At 44.2% G+C, this 22,035-nt stretch overlaps 1 protein-coding gene across 1 annotated transcript; it reads left to right on the top strand.

Moving 5' to 3' along the window:
• The first annotated feature begins 1,909 nt into the window (after window positions 1-1,909).
• On the top strand, window positions 1,910-19,066 carry LOC136337520 (DLA class II histocompatibility antigen, DR-1 beta chain-like). The gene is made up of 5 exons (XM_066278801.1): window positions 1,910-2,072; window positions 5,909-6,178; window positions 16,253-16,534; window positions 17,199-17,309; window positions 18,057-19,066. The coding sequence occupies exons 1-5, from the start codon at window positions 1,973-1,975 to the stop codon at window positions 18,068-18,070; spliced, it is 777 nt and encodes a 258-aa protein (XP_066134898.1). The 5' UTR covers window positions 1,910-1,972; the 3' UTR covers window positions 18,071-19,066.
• Window positions 19,067-22,035: the final 2,969 nt, after the last annotated feature.

Here is a 22,035-nt window from a genome sequence, read left to right as displayed (position 1 = left end):
ACTTTCTAAAACTTCTCAGAGGTTACGGGAGGAAAGGAACGACACTTGGAAGGAGAAACAAAACAAACATTTCCTTTCAAAGACAGTCAGATCCCCAGGCACCATGGTGATTCCTCAGTAAGTGAAGCCGGGACCGCTGAGGCTCTGAGATAGTCGGATAAGGGTTTGAGGCCCTGCCCAGGGTCTGTGCTATTCAGCTCCGTACAATTAGACAGCGATTTCAGGTTTCTACCATAACTCTTGTCCAATAATCAGTATTACGTGGATTCTGAAACACACATCCACTTTCTTAAGAAAAAGGAACTAATCTAACCAACTTGTTTGTTAGCTGAAATTCTTCAAGTATCACCTGCAAAAGAAGAAAGGGAAATGTCTATTTCTGAACCGATTCCTAAATACTTTCGCATGTTAGATTATTTGAGGAAGTGCATGGAACCAGGAAGGGAAAGTTACCTCGTTTCTCCAAAAGATGTTAAAAAAGGGCAATTAGTTTTTAACTTTATTTTTTTTTTGTATTGAAGTGGTCAGTCACAACTTACAGATAGTTTTATAAACTTTTATATATTTCTAACTCAACGCTCAATCACTTTATTCTTCAAAGAACAGATTACAAATTAAAATAGAGTGTTAAGATACAGGTTGACTCATCGTTTATGGAGAGCAGGGACCATTGGGCAAAAGTGAAGACTGAAGCAATGAGAAAAGGTTCCATGTGTCTTACGATGGGTGCTCAGATTGGCTAAAGCCACTGGACCCCTTTGGCTGGCCGTGTCCAGTGTAAGGTGTGGATCACAGAGATGTGGAATGAGGACAGGAAATCCTATAGCTGAGCTATTTAAATATTTATCACTCCTCTGTTTTTTCCATCTGCAAGTTTGGGAGTTCTACGCTGTTTCTATTATTTGGTGAGCCTCTACATTACATAAAATAGTACACCCTTAACTCTAAAGTGAATCAGTCTCTTTACCCAACTCCTGGGTAGCCCACACGGCTCTTACCTTTTAAACTGAGGTCTAATTGACATGTGGCATCATATTAGTTTCAGATACACAACATAATGGCTGGACATTGCTGTACACTGTGAAATAATCACCGCAGTAAGTCTAATTAACATCTCACCACACACAGGTACAACAGTTTTTCTTGTCATGACAACATTTAAGACCTACCCTATGAGCTGTACCTTGCATTCTCATGACTTGCTTGTTCTACAACTGGAAGTCTGTACATTTGACAGTCTCCACCAATTTCACCCAATAAATCACGGTCACATTACCGGCAGCATGGTAGGTGTTCCGTCACTGGGAACATGACGGCACGGGACAGCCAGATTGCGGGTCAGAACCATGGTAGAGTCAGAATTCGTACAGAATTTTAGGTAGAGAGCTGTCCTCTAACGTTTACTTAGGATCTGAGCTACTCATATTAGACTCATATTAAAATGACCTGTAATAATTATACAAAGTAGCACTCTGTGTTTGAAATCGTATGGTTACATAAAGAATGTAATTCCCAGTTTCTCCACAGTGTTTCATTCCCTCCACCCTCACTCCTAGCACACTCACTCAGACATCTGTCACAGCAGCTCTGTGCTCAAGCAAGACAGATAAATGCTCCTAAGGGCTCCAACTTGAGTGCTTGTCACCAACCTGTATGAAGTAGCTCTCCATAGGGGCCCAATTAAATGTTTTAGATACAACCCAGCAAACCTTTAAAGCACTAAATAAAACAAGTCTTTTAATGCAGAAAAATTTAAGTTTCACAAGAGGACACCAACAAAATTTCTAACCAGCAATTGATGATGCTATTTGTCTCCTCTGGTGCTGATTGGTTCTCAACACTGAATTTACCCAATCAAGGGACAAAGAAATGAGTTCCTTAGTTGGTATTATGTGGGATGTGTGTGGAGAAGAGTCATAATCGCCACCGGGAAGGACTCCCTGCTCTCTGCACCCGTCCTCTCTGTTCCAGCATGGCGCGTCTGTGGTTCCCCAGAGGCACCTGGGTGGCAGCTCTGACGGTGACAGTGACAGTACTGAGCCCTCTCCTGGATGGGGCCAGGGACACACCACGTAAGTGCACCTCGGGGGTGAGCTACTGTGGGTGAGAGAAGGAAGGGATGAGCTTTGTCACTGTGTCCAGGCCATGTCCCTTAGAAAACTGTGACATTCTCTTCAGTAACCCCCTGTCTTCATCCTGTGGATCCTGATTCTTTCCATACAGAAGGAGCCTGGGTGCTCGCCCTACGAGAGCCGTGTCAGGGGCTCCCTGTGTAGAGACGGTTTCTTCTCCTCTCTCCTGCAATAAACCTCTCCAGCCTCGTGTCCCATTCCCTCAGGGTCTTCATGGGATTCAGAAATAATAATGTCAAAATAATTCCTTATCAAACGGTTCCATTTACTACATTGAGTAATCCCAAGAAAAGGAAAAGTTCTCTGAAGTCTAGGGGGACTCAGAAGGAATTAGAAAATCCCATGTTATGCCCTTGAAAGCATCTGAGATGTGGTGTCTCTCCCTAATAGGTGAGGATGTATCAAGGGGCCTCCCCACTGTCTCCCTTCCTTCCCCCCTGAACCCAGTGTCCATAAGACCTGGTCCCTGTAACGGAGGTCCCCTGAAAGAAGCTGGCTCAGTGCTCTCCATTCCTCCTGTGGAAAGTCCCCGGGGCTGAAGCAGAGACTCTCAGTACTTAGAGTGACCCCGCAGACAAGCAGCATCAATGGGGTCAGTGTCTCTGATGCCTTAGAACTCAAAGTATCTCTGAACATCTGGCCAGGCTCGTGTTCATTATGAATCTGTCTCGAACCTTTCTGTACTATCAGCTTCTCCTACATTGCCTCCTTATTATATGATGAGCACTAGGAAGAATCACTATTTAATTCCACACTTAACAATATCCTGTGAGGAATATATTATCATTAAATCCATTTTACAAATAAAGGAAAGAAGGCCCACGGATGTTAAAGTCTGACTAAAGTAGAATACCTATTGTTCAAATGTAGATTTTCCAACTCTAGAGCTCGGGCTTCTGACCTCCACCAGTGACGGAGGCCTGGTTGGGTCTGAATTACTGGGGAAGTATCTGATGCTGACATGTGTCACTGTGTCTTAGGGTTGGAGGCGGGGAGATGCAAGGGCTGCTAGTTCCAGTACAGGGGAGATTCACATTCCTTTGCATTTATGATTTGAAAAGTCCTGTATGGACTCACACTAGTGCAGACTGTCGTGGGCACATGAGGAAGAACACAGGAAGTATTAACTACGCTCCTGTCTCTGGTCTTGTCAGCGTGGGGCTGGGGCTCCCAGAGAAACACAGGATGCCTGACTGAATCTGAATCTCAGAGAAACAACAATAATTTGTATGTAATCCAGATTTAACTGGCACACTATTCAGCATATTTGGAAACCTTAAATTGAGCCATGAACGTGGACCGACAGTGCTAACCCTACAGACTACAGCGGCTTCACACATTTTTATTTTTCAACTTTCTCATGTGTCAAGAAGGTTTAGAGAATTTGTGATAAGACCTGATCTGACCATAGTCCCCTCGTCTCTGCCATCACTTGTAAGTGTTGGTCCTTCCTTAGAGTCTGCGGATCTGCTCGTTTTTGTAAACGTCCACATGAGAATGTCATCTTCTTAGTTTCTCCCCTCTGAGGGGACCTGACTATAGAAATGGGAGTTCCGCTCTGACCGAGGCTGGTATTCTGAGGCCGACTGGTCTTACTGGCAGCGGGAGACACAGCTAGACGGTGAATTATTTCAGACACTCAACAGGAGTCAGACGGCTGTGCTGCAGTTTCCTTCTGTAGATAATAGGGGACCAGTGGCAGAGAAGGTAACAGAGAAGACGATGTGAAGGATAAATTATCTGACTTGGTGATTGGTCAGCAAGGCCAAGAAACAGGTCAACCTTGGTCCTGAACAAATGTATTTTTTTGGAAAAATAGTCTGCACTCAGACGACATTCCTAAAAAATACAAATTTCATATAAGACCTACATCTTTCACAGGTAGAACTACCTATGTAATTCTCAGCTGCTGTATAAATATCAATGGCTTTTCACCACAGGTGTTTCAGATGGCTCATACTGCTGGAGCTCACCCTGGGAAGGTCACCACCCCTCCCCCCTTCTTCCCACCCCTGGAACATCTGGCAATATCTAGAGCCAGGTTCGTTGTCACATTGTGGTTTCTTCTGACTAGTGTGTAGAGAGAACAGAGACACTGAGTACAGAACAGCCCACCCACCCCCAACCACAAGGAATTACCTGGTTCCGTTGTCAATAGTGTTGAGGTTGAGAACACTACTCTATACTCACTGTTCCTAAAATTCTAGACTCACACATTGTACACACACTCACCTTCCATCTCAGTTCTTTCTGGTTTATTTTAGCTTTAGCTTGTTTTGTTACAACAACAAAAGAGTCAGTTGTACAAATTCACCACATTTTTGTGGAATCCATTCAATCAATTGAAGTTTAAGAAATTCATTTTTATTTTTTGCTTTATGTAATGTTTTTTAAAATTTCATGAGTTCTTGGTCATCACATCTCTATTAACTTTTAACAACTCGTCTTTTTAAGTCACAATTATTTTTCAGTAACGTTTTTCAAGTTTCTGCAATAATTCTCTTCACACTCTTGATGATTCCAGGAACTTCCTTTTATTCATCTCACTTTTAACCACAAGCTTATTCTTCTGCTTTCCTGAGCTTTCTGGATGCAGAAATGCAGAAAGGAGATGTGGTCCTGTTGGGATTGAGGTTTAGTCTCTCTAAAACTCGTCCATAGTCTCCTGTTACATTAGAATAAGATCCCATCCTAACCCCCAACCCGCCTCGGTGTTCAGCACGGGCTCCACCTGTCTGTCCAGTCCCATCTCCCCTCCCCTGTCACTGTCTGTGCCTCGGAGTGCTGTTCCCTTTCGTGTCTGGAGGTCGTTCTTGATTCTCCCAGGTTTTTGCATGTCGTATTACCTTTACCTGAAATGTGCTTTTCTTTCCCCAAACACACACAACACCTGTATTCTTCCAGCTCACAGCAACTAAACCTTCCTGTCACATCTTCAATGTCACCCAGAAGCCGCTTTTTAAATTTTTATTTTAGTGAGAGAAGGGGAGATAGACTCCAGCATGCACCCCGATGGGGATTCTCCCAGCAACCCCGTCAGGGACAGATGCTCGATCAACTGAGCCATCCTCAGTGCCCAGGGCTCGCCAAACCAACAGGGCCACTGGCTGCCAGAGAAAGAGAGAGAGAAGGGGGAGAGGAGAGGAGGAGAAGCAGAAGGTCGCCTCTCATGTGAGCCCTGACCGGAACAGAACCAGGACTTCCACAGGCTGGCCACCGCTCTACCCTCTGAGCCAACGAGCCAGGGCCACAGAGACGGCTTCTTGTCCCCGAATGTAACTTAGATCACGTTATTTCTCTATGCTCTGGACGCCACACTTCTCCTCTGACATCTCTCACTCCTGTATGAACTCTGTGCCCCGGGGCTGCGACAGTCACTGTCACTAAACTTGAAGCTCCAGGCAAAGGGGAGTCTGTTCTCCTTCTGTGGACGCCCAGGGCAGCAGGGTGGCAGGAGGTCCCACTAACCACGTGCTCACAGGAGGAGGAGGATGTGTTTAAGGAAAGGGGACTAGGAGGGTGAGAGGTCAGAGGTGGAAGCTTCCAGAAGGAGGTGGAGATGAGACAAATCCTCGTGCAGCTGGGAGTTCCACAGCCCCGCTGGACGCCCTTGGGATCCCCGGTGACTTAGGACGCGAGTGGTCTCCCCAGCCCTCTAGGGTGCAGGCAGTCGGGGTGCCCGGGTCCTTGTGTCCCCTCCGGCCTGAGTGCCCCGCACTGGGAGCGATCACCGTCTGTCTCTAACCAGTGTCACCGGATGGTTCCTGTCCCCACAGCACATTTCTTGGAGCAGCATAAGGCCGAGTGTCATTTCTACAAGGGGACGCAGCGGATGCGTTTTCTGAGCAGATACATCTACAACCGGGAGGAGTTCGTGCGCTTTGACAGCGACGCGGGGGAGTTCCGCGCGGTGACCGAGCTGGGGCGGCCGAGTGCCAAGTACTGGAACCGGCAGAAGGAGCTCCTGGAGGACGCGAGGGCCGCGGTGGACACAGTGTGCAGACACAACTACCGGGTGTTTGATGGATTCTTGGTGCATCGGCAAAGTGAGCGCGCTGGGGGGCGGGGAGGGCGTGTGTGTGCACGTGTGTCCGTGCATGTACGTGCGTGCGTGTGTAAGGGGAGAAAGGGAGACAGCGGGGGCGAGGGAGAGCGAGGGCCCTGTGAGGGCGACTGTCGGGACACCGTGCAGTCCTGTCCTGCAGAGGGGACATTTCCGGGGCTGTCGAGCTGGGGTGGAGGCTGGAGGAGCAGAGGTGACAGAGATGACTGGTGCGAGCATAGAGTCACTGTCTGTCTCGGCAAACCCTCCTTACCAGGGACAGTCACGTGTTTATACACAAGCGTGTTCTGGGCGGGGCTGGTGTCGGGGGCGTGGCTGGTGTTGAAGGGGTGGAGCTGGTGTGGGGTGGGGGTGGGGCGACGCTCCCAGGCGCCTCTGCTCTTTTCGAGTTTTTTCTAGGTCTCAACTTCTTCCTTTTCTTCCCTTACTGTCTGTATTTTTACATAGTTGAAGTAATTGTGAAGTTAGATTTATAAATTATAATTTTGTTACTTGACATTATGATGTTACTATTTTTATGTTAATATTATTTAAAAGCTACTTCTATATTATCTTTTTATAGTTGTAACAATCTACCTCACATTCCAAATGTTCTTTTTTTTTTTTTTTTTTTTTTAATAAATTTTTATTACTGGTAATGGGATGACATTAATAAATCAGGGTACATATATTCAAAGAAAACATGTCTAGGTTATTTTGTCATCAAATTATGTTGCAAACCCCTCGCCCAAAGTCAGATTGTCCTCCGTCACCCTCCATCTAGTTCTCTGTGCCCCTCCCCCTCCCCCTAACTCTCTCCCTCCCTCCCTCCCATGTCCTCCCTCCCCCCCCACCCTTGGTAACCACCACACTCTTGTCCATGTCTCTTAGTCTCATTTTTATGTTCCACCAATGTATGGAATCATGTAGTTCTTGTTTTTTTCTGATTTACTTATTTCACTCCTTATAATGTTATCAACATCCCACCATTTTGCTGTAAATGATCTGATGTCATCATTTCTTATGGCTGAGTAGTATTCCATAGTGTATATGTGCCACATCTTCTTTATCCAGTCTTCTATTGAAGGGCTTTTTGGTTGTTTCCATGTCTTGGCCACTGTGAACAGTGCTGCAATGAACATGGGGCTACATGTGTCTTCACGTATCAATGTTTCTGAGGTTTTGGGGTATATACCCAGTAGAGGGATTGCTGGGTCATAAGGTAGTTCTATTTGCAGTTTTTTGAGGAACCACCATACTTTCCTCCATAGTGGTTGTACTACTTTACAGTCCCACCAACAGTGGATGAGGGTTCCTTTTTCTCCACAGCCTCTCCAACATTTGCTATTACCCGTCTTGTTGATAATAGCTAATCTAACAGGGGTGAGGTGGTATCTCATTGTAGTTTTGATTTGCATTTCTCTAATAACTAATGAAGCTGAGCATCTTTTCATATATCTGTTGGCCATTTGTATCTCTTCCTGGGAGAAGTGTCTGTTCATGTCCTCTTCCCATTTTTTTATTGGATTGCTTGTTTGTTTGTTGTTGAGTTTTATGAGTTCTTTGTAAATTTTGGATATTAGGCCCTTATCTGAGCTGTCGTTTGAAAATATCAGTTCCCATATAGTTGGCTGTCTGTTTATTTTGATATCAGTTTCTCTTGCTGAGCAAAAACTTTTTATTCTGATGTAGTCCCATTCATTTATCTTTGCCTTCACTTCTCTTGCCATTGGAGTCAAGTTCATAAAATGTTCTTTAAAACCCAGGTCCATGATTTTAGTACCTATTTCTTCTTCTATGTACTTTATTGTTTCAGGTCTTATATTTAGGTCTTTGATCCATTTTGAATTAATTTTAGTACACGGGGACAGGCTGTAGTCGAGTTTCATTCTTTTGCATGTGGCTTTCCAGTTTTCCCAACACCATTTGTTGAAGAGGCTTTCTTTTCTCCATTGTGTGTTGTTGGCCCCTTTATCAAAGATTATTTGACCATATATATGTGGTTTTATTTCTGGGCTTTCTATTCTGTTCCATTGGTCTGAGTGTCTATTTTTTTGCCAATACCATGCTGTTTTGATTATCGTGGCCCTATAATATAGTTTAAAGTCAGGTATTGTAATGCCCCCAGCTTCATTCTTTTTCCTTAGGATTGTTTTGGCTATTCGGGGTTTTTTATAGTTCCATATAAATCTGATGATTTTTTGTTCCATTTCTTTAAAAAATCTCATAGGGATTTTGATGGGAATTGCATTAAATTTGTATATTGCTTTGGGTAATATGGCCCTTTTGATTATATTTATTCTTCCTAGCCAAGAACAAGGAATATTTTTCCATCTCATTGTATCTTTTTCGATTTCCCTTAACAATGCTTTGTAATTTTCATTATATAGGTCCTTTACATTCTTTGTTATGTTTATTCCTAGGTATTTTATTTTTTTTGTTGCAATCGTGAAGGGGATTATTTTTTTGAGTTCGTTTTCTAATATTTCATTGTTGGCATATAGAAAGGCTATGGACTTTTGTATGTTAATTTTGTATCCTGCGACCTTACTGTATTGGTTTATTGTTTCTAATAATCTTTTTGTGGAGTCCTTCGGGTTTTCGATGTATAGGATCATATCATCAGCAAAAAGTGATAGCTTTACTTCTTCTTTTCCGATATGGATGCCTTTTATTTCTTTGTCTTGTCTGATTGCTCTGGCCAGAACTTCTAGCACCACGTTGAATAAGAGTGGAGAGAGTGGACAACCCTGTCTTGTTCCTGATTTAAGGTAGAAAGTCCTCAGTTTTATGCCGTTTAATAGGATGTTGGCTGATGGTTTATCATATATGGCCTTTATCATGTTGAGATATTTTCCTTCTATACCCATTTTGTTGAGAGTCTTAAACATAAAATTGTGTTGTATTTTATCAAAAGCCTTTTCTGCATCTATTGATAAGATCATGTGGTTTTTGTTCTTTGTTTTGTTGATATGGTGTATTACGTTAACCGTTTTGCGTATGTTGAACCATCCTTGAGATTCTGGGATGAATCCCACTTGATCATGATGTATTATTTTTTTAATATGTTGTTGTATTTGGTTGGCCAGTATTTTGTTTAGTATTTTAGCATCTGTATTCATTAGAGATATTGGTCTGTAGTTTTCTTTCTTTGTGCCATCCTTGCCAGGTTTTGGTATGAGGGTTATGTTGGCCTCATAAAATGTGTTTGGAAGTATTGCTTCTTCTTCAATTTTTTGGAAGACTTTGAGTAGAATAGGAACCAAGTCTTCTTTGAATGTTTGATAGAATTCACTAGTATAACCGTCTGGGCCTGGACTTTTATTTTTGGGGAGATTTTTAATAGTTTTTTCTATTTCCTCCCTGCTGATTGGTCTGTTTAGGCTTTCTGCTTCTTCATGACTCAGTCTAGGAAGGTTGTATTGTTCTAGGAATTTATCCATTTCTTCTAGGTTGTTGTATTTGGTGGCATATAATTTTTCATAGTATTCTACAATAATTCTTTGTATATCTATGATGTCTGTGGTGATCTCTCCTCTTTCATTTTGGATTTTATTTATTTGAGTCCTGTGCCTTTTTTCCTTAGTGAGTCTTGCCAAGGGTTTGTCAATTTTGTTGATCTTTTCAAAGAACCAGCTCCTTGTTTTATTGATTTTTTCTATAGTTTTTCTGTTCTCTATTTCATTTATTTCTGCTCTGATTTTTATTATCTCCTTTCTTCGGCTGGTTTTGGGTTGTCTTTGTTCTTCTTTTTCTAGTTCCTTAAGGTGTGAAGTTAAGTGGTTTACTTCGGCTCTCTCTTGTTTGTTCATATAGGCCTGAAGTGATATGAACTTTCCTCTTATTACTGCTTTTGCTGCATCCCAGAGATTCTGATATGTCGTATTTTCATTTTCATTTGTCTGTATATATCTTTTGATTTCTGCGCTTATTTCTTCTTTGACCCATTCATTTTTTAGAAGTATGTTGTTTAATTTCCACATTTTTGTGGGTTTTTCCCCCTCTTTTTTTCAGTTGAATTCTAGTTTCAAGGCTTTATGATCAGAAAATATGCTTGGTACAATTTCAATTTTTCTAAATTTGCTGATATTGTCTTTGTGGCCCAACATATGGTCAATTCTTGAGAATGTTCCATGTACACTAGAGAAAAATGTATACTCTGTCGCTTTGGGATGAAGTGTCCTGTAGATGTCTATCATATCCAGGTGTTCTAGTATTTCGTTTAAGGGCACTATATCTTTATTGATTCTCTGTTTGGATGACCGATCTAGAGCCGTCAGCGGTGTATTGAGGTCTCCAAGTATGATTGTATTTTTGTTAGTTTTTGTTTTAAGGTCAATAAGTAGCTGTCTTATATATTTTGGTGCTCCTTGGTTTGGTGCATATATATTAAGGATTGTTATGTCTTCTTGATTCAACTTCCCCTTAATCATTATGAAATGACCATTTTTGTCTCTGAGTACTTTTTCTGTCTTGTAGTCAGCATTATTAGATATGAGTATTGCTACGCCTGCTTTTTTTTGGGTGTTGTTTGCTTGGAGTATTGTTTTCCAGCCTTTCACTTTGAATTTGTTTTTATCCTTGTTGCTTAGATGTGTTTCTTGTAGGCAGCATATAGTTGGATTTTCTTTTTTAATCCATTCTGCTACTCTGTGTCTTTTTATTGGTAAGTTTAATCCATTTACATTTAGTGTAATTATTGACACTTGTGGGTTCCCTACTGCCATTTTATAAATTGCTTTCTGTTAGTTTTGTATCTAGTTTGATTCTTCTTTTTTGTTTTTCTATCATTTGTTTTTGTTTGTTTGTGTTCCATACTTCTTTCCTCTGTTGCTACCTTTTTTAAGTCAAGTGTTTTTGTGGTGGTTTTTTTAAGGGTGGTTACCATTAAGTAATGAAAAGGGTACCTACCATATTCATTGTAGTACCCTATCTTATAAGTATTTCTGCACTTCATCATCCTTTGCTACTGTTAATCTCCATCCTCTCCCCCCTTTTTTTCCTTTGTTGTCACAGTTTAAGTTTGGTTTTATTGTGTTCTTGGTGGAGCTGTTACTTGTGGTGTTGTTTTCTTTTGTTCTTTGAATCTGGTTGGAAAACCCCCTTTAGTATTTCCTGGAGTGGGGGCTTTCTGTTGATAAATTCTCTCATCTTTTCTGTATTTGTGAATGTTTTTATATCTCCTTCATACTTGAAGGATAGCTTTGATGGGTATAGTATTCTTGGCTGAAAGTTCCTCTCTTTCAGGGCTTTAAATATTGGGGTCCACTCTCTTCTAGCTTGTAGAGTTTCTGCTGAGAAATCTGATGATAATCTAATAGGCCTTCCTTTATATGTTGTACTCTTCTTTTCCCTGGCTGCCTTGAGAATTTTTTCTTTGTCATTGGTTTGTGTCATCTTTATTATGATGTGCCTTGGAGTGGGTTTGTTGGGGTTAAGAAAACTTGGTGTTCTGTTTGCTTCTTGAATTTGAGGCTTTAGTTCCTTCCACAGGCTTGGGAAGTTCTTGTCTATTATTTGTTTGAGTATATTCTCCATTCCATTTTCTTTCTCTTCTCCCTCTGATATACCTATTATTCTTATGTTATTCTTTCTGATGGAGTCAGACAATTCCTGTAGGGCTTTCTCGTTTTTTATTATTTTTGAGTCTCTTTCTTCTTCTCTCTGTTGTGCCTCAAGTTGTTTGTCTTCTATTTCACTAATCCTATCTTCAATCTGGGCTGTTCTGTTAGCTAAGCTTGTTACCTCGTTTTTCAGCTCGTGAATTGAGTTTTTCATTTCTGTTTGATTTGTTTTTATAGTTTCAATTTCCTTGGTAATATATTCTTTGTGTTCATTGAGTTGTTTTCTGATCTCCCTATATTGCCTTTCTGTGTTTTCTTGTATATCTCTGAGTATTTTTAAGATTTCTATTTTAAATTCTCTGTCATTTATCTCCAAGGCTTCCAATATGTTAAGTCTTTTCTCCATCGATTTTTCCACATCTATTTGTGTTACCTCTCTTTCTTTTGTATCCATAATATTCGATTTCCTCTTTCTTATCGGCATCTGAGGGTGGTCTTATTGATAGCACTAATTAGAATTAATAAAGAGTAAAAAGTAAAAAAAGAAAAAAAAAAAAAAAAGGTAAAACACCCCACAAAAAAAACCAGTAATAATTTATTATTTCCCCCTTTTTTTCTCTCTTCTCTTTCCCTCCTCTCCCCTCCTCAGGGAAATATCGTGCCTATAATGGAGGGCCTGATTTGGGGTGAAGAGTTCAAGGGGCAAAAAAAAGGGAGTAGGGACCTACTAAATGCAAAAAAAAAAAAAAAAAAAAATGAAGAAAATCTTAGACAAGCATAAGATGATTTGCTTGTATGTGATGGTCAACTAAGAGATATAATGAGAGGGATAAGAGGGAACCAGAAAAAAGGACCAAAAAAGAATAATAAAGAAGAAAAAATAAAAATAATAAGTAAAAATCTGTTGTATTAAGTGGAGCAAAGACTAAATACAATGGAGACCTTGGGTTGGGAGGACCCAAAATGCCACAAAAATAAACAAACAAGAAAAAAAAAATAAAAACAAAAGCAAAAAAGAGAAATAAAGCCAAAAAAAGCCTTGAGTCCCAAATTAACTAATTTGTTCGTGATTGAGGATTATATGGGAGGAAAGTAAAATGAGAAAAGAAAAAACGAATAGAAAGGAAAAAATAAGAAAAAGAGAAAAACGAAGGAAGAAATAAAATAGGAAGAGAAAAAAAAATAAAGCAAGACAAAAAAAAAAAAAAGGAGAGAGTGAGAGTTAAGTGTTTTGGAGTATAACCTTAAAGGAGGGTGAGGATGAAGAAGAAAAATAAAATGCAACACTCATGGGTAGTGTAGTTCTAGAAAGGGGAAGCATAAGATGGGCAGAGAATAGAAGGACCGAGGTGGAGGAAATAAAGGCAAAAAGATAGAAGAAACAAACAACAACAACAACAACAACAACAACAACAAAAAAAATAGTGGATCAAGTTGTAAAGTCTGGGTTTTTCTTGATTTTGAGAGGTTAACTTCTTCCTTTTTCTTTTCTCTCCCTCTTCCTGGTCGGTGACTCTGTACCCCAGGCTCTGCCCCTGTGTCACTCTTAGGTAGGGATTTGCAGTTGATGGGATTCTATGGCAATGTCATATAATTGGCTTTAGTCTTGCTGGAAGTAAAGGCTTGTTGGCGTTTGCAGGGTCCAACGATGAGAGAGTTTGCTTTCCTGGATTCTCTCTCCTAGTCCCCCCTTTCTGAATTAGCAGCCTGGTGATCCAGCTATAAGGCTGCAACTGCTTCTGCCTGGGGAGTAAGAGGCTCAAAGAGCTGGGAAATCCCCACTCTATCCCCACTCAGTGCAAGGCTTTGGGAAAGGCTCTGAGAGTCAGGTCCTCCAGTGTAATCAGGCGGGGGTGGGAGTCAATTGTTGTCAAGGTGACTGTTCAGCGCCTATCATTTAGTTGGACCTCTCAACCCAGGCTTTCCACACTTTGTAGCCTGTTTTTGCAGGGAAGAAGAGGCACTAGTCTCTGCTTACGACTAGTGTAGTATAGACCTTATTATCTGCCAAGTCCTTCTTGTTAGCGTTTATCCCTAAATATAGAGGCTCTATCAATCAGAAGTTGCCCCCGCCCCTTTAGCGAGAGGCACTAAAAAATATCACGCCTCTTGTCTTCGAACGCTGAATTGAGAGAGATCTTATCAATTAGAACCGAGGGTGCGCAGATTTCATGGGTTAAGCTAATTTCAGTGATTGGGTCGCAGCTGTGCTTCCGAAGGTATTTTAGGCTGCCTGCGCGCGCCCCTCCCCCAACGCTTGATTGTTAGCTTGAATGGCTGGGTGAGGTGCCCCGCCCACGGAGAGAATCTCCCAAGCCTCTCCCGCTCGCCCCGCCGCTGGCGGCTGGACCGCGCCAGGCGCAGGATAATGGAGCCCCCTGGGTGTGCGGGCCAGCAGGGCGCCCTGGGCGCGTGGAATGCCCAAGGCACGCGCACGAATGGGGCGCTCCGGGCACCGGTGGCCGGGGACCCCCACTCGCAGTGTGCGGGCCGCTGGGAACGTCAGCGGTGCTCAACCGGACCGGGCGCGCGCGCGCGGCGGTTCGCAGCGGCCGCTCCGCTCGCGGCGGCGGCTCGCGGGGGCTCGCGGCGGCTCTCGGTGGCAGCTCGTGTTGGCCGCTCGCGGCGGCTCGCGGTTCCCAAGTATATGGGCTGACTCACCACAGGCGCACTTCCTTGCGGTTTGAAAGAACGTCCCTGTGGTAGATTCCTCCACACCCTCGTCTCTCAGATTCAAGTGATAACAGTCCTTTCGCTATCAGGTTGTGTGGAACTCCGGAATGTTCCGAGATTAAATTTTTCTGTTTCTAGTTGATAAATTTGTTGTGATTTAGGGGAGAGCTGTCGGATGCGCTGCTCACGGCGCCATTTCCGTGACGTCACTCCTCGGGAAAGCGCCACGTCTTTTTAGTGGAATAAAAAACTGTTTCATATAGCATGACCCTGACCTAGCTACATTATTTCCAGTAGGCCCCGGTTCTTTCATTCCGACATGTTTGCAATTCCGGGAGACAGTGTATACTCCAAATGTTCTTTAATATTACCAAATACTGAATTGAAATTTTGTTTTTTTTTATTTTTAACTTATACTTCTTTGATTTCTAGGTTTCTTTTATTTATTTATTTTTTTACAGAGACAGAGAGTCAGAGAGAGGGACAGACAGGGACAGATAGACAGGAACGGAGAGAGATGAGAAGCATCAATCATCAGTTTTTTGTTGCGACACCTTAGTTGTTCAGTGATTGCTTTCTCATATGTGCCTTGACCGCGGGCCTTCAGCAGACTATGTAACCCCTTGCTGAAGACAGCGACCTTGGGTCCAAGCTAGTGAGTTTTTTGCTCAAACCAGATGAGCCCGCGCTCAAGCTGGCGACCTCGGGGTCTTGAACCTGGCTTTTTCCGCATCCCTGTCCAACGCTCTATCCACTGCGCCACCACCTGGTCAGGCAGGTTCTTTTTTATTTTAAGTTAGAGGAGGAGAGACAGACAGACTCCCCCATGTGCCCTCGACTGGGATCCAGCCGGCACCACCTGTCTGGGGCTCATGCTGGAACCAGCCAAGCTCTCCTCAGTGTCTGAGGTGGACTTTCGGGCCAATCCAGCCACTGGCTGGGAGAAGGGAAGAGGAAGAGAGGGGGAGAGAGAGGGCAAGAGAAGCAGATGGTTGATTTGTATCTGTGCTTTCACAGGGTATTGAAACCGGGCAGTCCATACGCTGGATTGACTATCCACAGAGCAAACAGGCCAGGGCCTACAAGTATTTCTAATGAATGACTCCCCGGGCTCCTCCCTCTCTCCTTCAGGACTCAGCCTTTCTGGGCTCAGATCTTAGTCAGGGAACCACCTGTCTTTCCTGCTGCCCAGGTGGGACCATGTCTGTGGGGTTCTCAGGTGTGGGTGTCACATTCCCAGGATGTCATACCCTGTGTCCCCATCTTTCCCACACTGTTTCTCAATGTGTCCACACTGCATCAATTAATCTTTTATCGCCAAAGGAACAAAAAATAATAGCTAGCTAACACATATTGGTTGGTGGGTTCCAGGTGCCACTTTACATATTTAGGTCCATTGATCCTCCCATATCCCTAAGAGGGAAGTTAGTATTCCTGTCCCCCTTTATAGGTGAGAGAGCGGAGGCACAGAGGAATGTAAACATTCTCCCAGGAGCAACCAGTAAGAGGCAGAACCAGGATTTGAACCCAGGAAGCCCTGCCCCAGAAATCACACTTTAATACCTACAGGCCTTACAAAGATTTGTAGACACGTCAATAATGAATAACTGTATCAAGATGTGGAAAAATCTCCCAAATCTCTGTAGTATCTGACAACTGTAATGAGCCACAGCTTTAGGGATGGATTCAAGGCTCAGAGCACTTCTGCTGCTGGGCCACAGGACCAGCTCTGAGGGAGCTGCCCACGGACAGAGCCTGGGACTGGGGACTGGAGGCCGACAGGGAGCCAACCAAGGAGCCTCCCTCTGTCTTCCTCACGTTCCCCCCCTTTTCTCTCCCAGCTGCGCCCACAGTGACTGTGTATCCTGCAAAGACGGTGTGCTTGCAGCGCCACAACCTCCTGGTCTGCTCTGTCAGTGGCTTCTATCCAGGCCACGTTGAAGTCCACTGGTTCCGCAACGGCCAGGAAGAGGAGGCTGGGATGATCTCTACAGGCCTGATCCGGAACGGGGACTGGACCTTCCAAATAATAGTGATGCTGGAAATAGTGCCCCAGAGTGGAGAGGTCTACACCTGCCAAGTGCAGCACCCCAGCCTGACGAGCCCTGTCACCGTGGAATGGCGTGAGCAGCTTTCTGACCTCACCCGTGTCTCACTCAGCACAGGGGACCTTGCTTTTCTCTGAGGGTCGGGTTCTCTCCCCACACCGTGTTCTCACCGTGTTTTCTCCTTCAGCACAGGTCCCTGGGGTAGCCCTATGGTAATTCTATAAATAGCTATAGCCCTGGTGGAGGCCATTATTACTGTCCCAGTTCTGAACTTTCACATAATTTCCCAGGTCATAGCTCCCTTGGCCCTGGAAACCAGTCCCCTGCAGTGGCCTAGGCAGATCCTTCCACACTGCTGCTCTGAGTTGTCCTCTGTGATGTGAGAAGAGGCACATCCTCTACAATGTTGGGCCCCCCTGACATCAGGGGAGCAGTCCCTGCTCTGTGTCTATTAGCTCTGTCCCCCTGGACGACGGCTCCACCTCACGGAGTCCCAGGCTCCACATCCGTCAGATCGTGAAGTAGTGGCCTGATGTCAGGGCTATGATGGTTAAATGAGTTCAGTGCCTGAACCTTGTATCTACTCGGTGTGAGTTTTAGGTCTCTTCTCCACAAATGGCCAGTTGTTCTGGTCCTTCTGGGGCTGACTTGTCCCCTTACTCTCAAAGCTCAGTCCCAGAGTTTCAATTAGAAAAGTTGGATTTGGGATCAAAATCACTAAAATAGCTTCTTCTCTCAGGGCCACAGCCTGAATCTGCACAGAGCAAGATGCTGATTGGAATCGGGGGCTTCGTGCTGGGCCTGCTCTTCCTTGAGGTGGGGCTGTTCATCTACTTCAGGGGTCAGAAAGGTAAGGCGCCTGCTGGCAGCTGAGGATCCCCGCAGACTCTATGGGGGAAGAAGTGACTTTGCTTGTTATTTCTCTGTTTTCAATGACCCCGTATAAAGCCCTTCTTTTCCTGGTCGATCTCAAATTTTCCAGAAGTCCGGAAATAAGAGTAGTTATGGTTGAAACATAAGGAATTATGGCCTGAAGAGGAAGAGAAGGGTTAACATGCAGGAGACTTGGGTCACGACCCTGGAGTAAATGAGGAGCAGACACTGGATGTGTGTGAGGGGAGCTTCATAGGTCACTGCTCTCAGTGTCTGCTCCCCTGTCCTCTCCGGTGTTGGGTGAGGTGGGTGGTGGGGTAGAGAAATCTCAGGTGCTCTGGGGCTGGGGACGATGTGTTTGGGGACAGATTTACCTTCATATCTTTGAGTGTGTGTCTTCCTTCTCTTTCCCAGGACACTCTGGACTTTAGCCAAAAGTAATGCTCTTTAATCCTCCTTTAGAGTCACAGTCCCTAGCACAGGATGTGGAGGTGACAGGACAGGGACAGAATAATGGGAGGACTCTGGCTGTGACTTGTGGTCAGGCAGTGTGCACTAAATCCTCTTCTCACCATTTAGGAAAGTCCCACTGTGCAGGAGCTTTGGCTCAGGGTGACATAGGAGCATTTCTCTCCTGACTTCAGAGCTGTGACAAGAGGACCGGGCGGGAGGGAATGAACCTGCCTGTGGCTGGGACTGGACACAGCATCCCCTCTGTCTGCAGGGCTCCTGAGCTGACGTGACCACGCTGACACGGAGGATAAAGAGCCCCTGTCCCAGCGTCATCGCAGCGTGAGGTTTCCTGCTCGGCTCTTATTCCACAGAGAGCGCTTCCTCGGGCTCTGGTTTGTCCTGGGTCAGTGACCCTGCAGAACACGTCCTCCCTGACGGCCTCCTCAGCCTGCAGTTGACCCGGAAGTCCCCATGCTGATAGCAGTACCTGATCTCATGCCTTCCCTGGTCCCTGTGTGGTCACCCTACTGTCCCCTGTGCCCCTGAATCCACCTTCTGCCCACATTTATTGTTATTATTATATCTATTGATTTCAGAGAGAGGAGAGGGAGAGAAAGGCAGAGGAGAGAAGCAGCAGGAAGCAGAGTTTCTTCTCTTGGGTGCCTTGACCAGGCAAGCCGGGGATCTTGAACCAGCAACCTCAGCATCCCAGGTCGCCGCGCTATCCTCTGCACCACCCCAGGTCAGGCTGCCCACATTTCTTTATAAATTTTTTTCAATTAAGTACAGAGTGGCTTTACCTGGATAGCTGTTAGTTAGAACCCTGCCCGGAAGCAGAGTTACTGGTTCAATCCCCAGTCAGGGCACACACAGAGACAGATGAATGTTCTTGTATCTCTCTCCTTTCCTCTCTCTAAAATCAAGAAATAAAAATTTAAAATAAATATATAAACAGTAAATCTAGAGTGAAACTCATTAGCTGCACACAGCTTCCCGGACAGGACTTAGAAAGAAGAGAGAAAGAAGGTGTCATCACTGTACAAGGACACTGTTCACTTCCACGCCTGCATTGTGGCCGCAGGGGGATCTGGAAGGTGTCCTTGTTTCCCTCCGTGCTTTTTCCTGACCTTTCTGGATTCTGTAACCAGGCCCGGCTCCCTGAGCTGGGAGGAGCCTGCACTGAACACAGACATGGTGTCTCCTACGTCTGTGTTTCTCACACACAGACACACGATTCCACTGCCCCGTGGGGACAGAAAGGGGACAACAACAGTATGAAATACAGTCACCTGTAAGGAAGTGGTGTCCTCATGGTTTTTATATCATGTTCCTTCGCTTCCTTTACTCTGATTTTTTAAAATAAAATATAAATCTGAGTATTTCTTGAAGTCCCCTTTTATTAGACTAATGGTGGGCTTCCAGATTTAATCCTTTCCTGTCTCTCAGATACAATCAGTGCCATGCTGACTCCTTGCCCTGAGATGTCCCCTTTCCCATAAACAGGACTCAGAGGCCATCAGGACAGAGCGACAAGTAAATGGCCTCTGGGGTTTCAGGCACAGCACCTCTCTGCATGCGTCTCTTCTTTCCTGTTGTCAAATCCAGAAACCTGACTTTCTAAAGCTTCTCAGAAGCTGGGGGGAAAAGAACGGCACTTGGAAGGAGAAACAAGACAACATTTCCTTTCAGAGACAGTCAGATCCCCGGGCCCCACGGCGACTCCTCAGTAAGAGAAGCAGGGACCGCTGAGGCTCTGAGATAGTCGGCTATGGGCTCAGGCCCTGCCCATGGTCTGGGCAATTCAGCTTGTACAATGAGACAAGAGACTTCAGGTTTCTACGGTGCCTCTTGTCCAATAATTAGTATTACATGGATTCTGAAACACACTTTTAGTTTGTTTTTATTTTTTTTTTGTTGTTGTTGTTTTTGCAGAGACATAGAGAAAGTCAGAGAAAGGGATAGATAGGGACAGACAGACAGGAACAGAGAGAGATGAGAAGCATTAATCATCAGTTTTTTTGTTGTGACACTTTAGTTGTTCATTGATTGCTTTCTCATATATGTCTTGACCGTGGGCCTTCAGCAGACCGAGTAACCCCTTGCTTGAGCCAGCAACTTTGGGTCCAAGCTGGTGAGTTTTGCTCAAATCAGATGAGCCCGCACTCAAGCTGGTGACCTCGGGGTCTCGAACTTGGGTCTTCCGCATCCCAGTCCGATGCTCTATCCACTGCGCCACCACCTCGTCAGGCACACTTTTAGTTTTTTAAGGAAAAGGAATTCATCTAAACAAGTTCTTTGTGAGATGAAATTCTTTTTATTTTATTTTATTTTTTTATTGAGTGAGTAGAGGGGAGGGAGAGAGACATACTCTCACATACACCTTGACCATGAGCCACCCTGCAAGCCCCACTAGAGGGCAATGCTCTGCCATCTGGGGCATTGCTCTGTTGCTCAGCAACCGAGCTCTTCTTAGCACCTGAGGCAGAGGCCATGGAGCCATCCTCAGCACCCAGGGCCAACTCACTCCAATCAAGCCATAGCTGCAGAAGGGGAATATATATAGAGAGAGAAGTGAGAGGGGCAGATGTGGGGAAGTAGATGGGCACTTGTCCTGTGTGCCCTGAGGATCAATCCTGGGACATCCACACACTGGGCTGACACTCTACCACTGAGCCAACTGGCCAGGGCCTAGCTGAAATTCTTAAAGTATCACTTGCAAAGGAAGAGAGGGAAATGTCTATTTCTGAACTGATTCCTAAATACTTTCTCATGTTAGATTATTTGAGGAAGTGCATGGAACCACGAAGGGAAAGTTACCTCATTTCTCCAAAAGACGTTAAAAAATGACAATTCATTTTTAACTTTATTTTTTGTATTGAAGTTGTCAGTGACAAATATAGATATTTTGATAAACTTTTATATATATTTCTAACTTAACACTATTACTTTATTCTTCAAAGAACAAATTACAAATTAAAATAGAGTGTTAAGATACAAATCACTCATTGTTTATTGAGAATAGGACCAATGAGAAAAAGTAAAGACTGAAACAGTGAAGAAAGGTCCCATGTGCAGTGTCTGTTATATGATGTGTGTTCAGATTGGCTAAAGCTCTTGTATCTCTTTGGCTGGCCATGTCTAGCGTAAGATGTGATCCACAGAGATGTGGAACCTGAAAAGGAAATATATAGCAAAGTGATGTAATATTTACCATTCCTTTCTTTTTTTTTCCTTACTGCAATTTTGGGAATTCTATACTGTTTCTGTTCTTCAGTGATCACTCTAGAACAGAGAACATACATCCTTAACTCCTAAGTTAATCAGTCTCTTTACCCAACCCCTGGGTAGCCCACACGGCTCTTACCTTTTATACTGAAGTGTAATCGACATGTGGCCTCATACTAGTTTCAGATACACATCATAATGACTGGACATTGCTGTACACTGTGAAACAATCACCGCAGTAAGTGTAGTTAACGACTCACCACACGCTGTTACAAACATTTTTTTTGTCATGACATTTAAGACCTACCCTCTGAGCTGTCCCTTGCATTCTCCTGACTGACTTATTTTATAATAGAAAGTCTGTACCTTTGACCGTCTCCACCCATTCCACCCATGGAATCGCGGTCACTCTTACGGCAGCATGGGAGGGGTCCCCTCACTGGGAACATGACAGCACGGGTCAGCAGGACTGCGGGTCAGAACCGTGGTGGAGTCAGAATTAGTACAGAACTTTGGGTAGAGAGCTGTCCTCTAACGTCCACTCAGGCTCTGAGCTCTACTCGCATTAAAATGACATGTAATGATTATACAAAGTAGTACCATGTGTGTGAAACCGTATGGTTACAGCCAGAGAGCAATGCCCGTTTCCCCACAGGGCTCCATCTCCTCCACCCTCACTCCTAGCACACACACTCAGACATCTGTCACAGCAGCTCGTGCTCAAGAAAGACAGACGAATGCTCCTAAAAGTCTTCAACTTGTGTGCTTGTCACCGACCTGCACGGAGTGGCTCTCCATAGGGACCCAATTAAATGTTTTCAATACAACCCAGCAAACTTTTAAAGCACTAAATTAAAACAAGTCTTTTAATGCAGGGAAATTTAAGTTTCACAAGACCTTCAGACAAAATCTCTGACCAGCAACTGATGACACTATTTTCTCTGATGCTGATTGGTTCTCAACACTGAAGTCACCCAATCAAGGAACAGAAAACGAGTTCCTTAGTTCATATTATGTGGGATCCT

The sequence above is a fragment of the Saccopteryx bilineata genome, chromosome 1 (assembly GCF_036850765.1).
Source record: "Saccopteryx bilineata isolate mSacBil1 chromosome 1, mSacBil1_pri_phased_curated, whole genome shotgun sequence".
NCBI classification, from domain to species: Eukaryota; Metazoa; Chordata; class Mammalia; order Chiroptera; family Emballonuridae; genus Saccopteryx; species Saccopteryx bilineata.
The sequence above is the reverse complement of the archived record's forward strand: the minus strand, read 5'-3'. Positions and strand labels throughout refer to the sequence as shown.

Bases quoted from the DNA above. Each gene is read 5' to 3' on its own strand.
- LOC136337520 (XM_066278801.1), top strand. From the start codon at position 1,973: ATGGCGCGTCTGTGGTTCCCCAGAGGCACCTGGGTGGCAGCTCTGACG. The intron at 2,073-5,908 runs GTAAGTGCACCT...CTGTCCCCACAG, and splicing joins TGGGGCCAGGGACACACCAC to CACATTTCTTGGAGCAGCAT. The intron at 6,179-16,252 runs GTGAGCGCGCTG...TTTCTCTCCCAG, and splicing joins ATTCTTGGTGCATCGGCAAA to CTGCGCCCACAGTGACTGTG.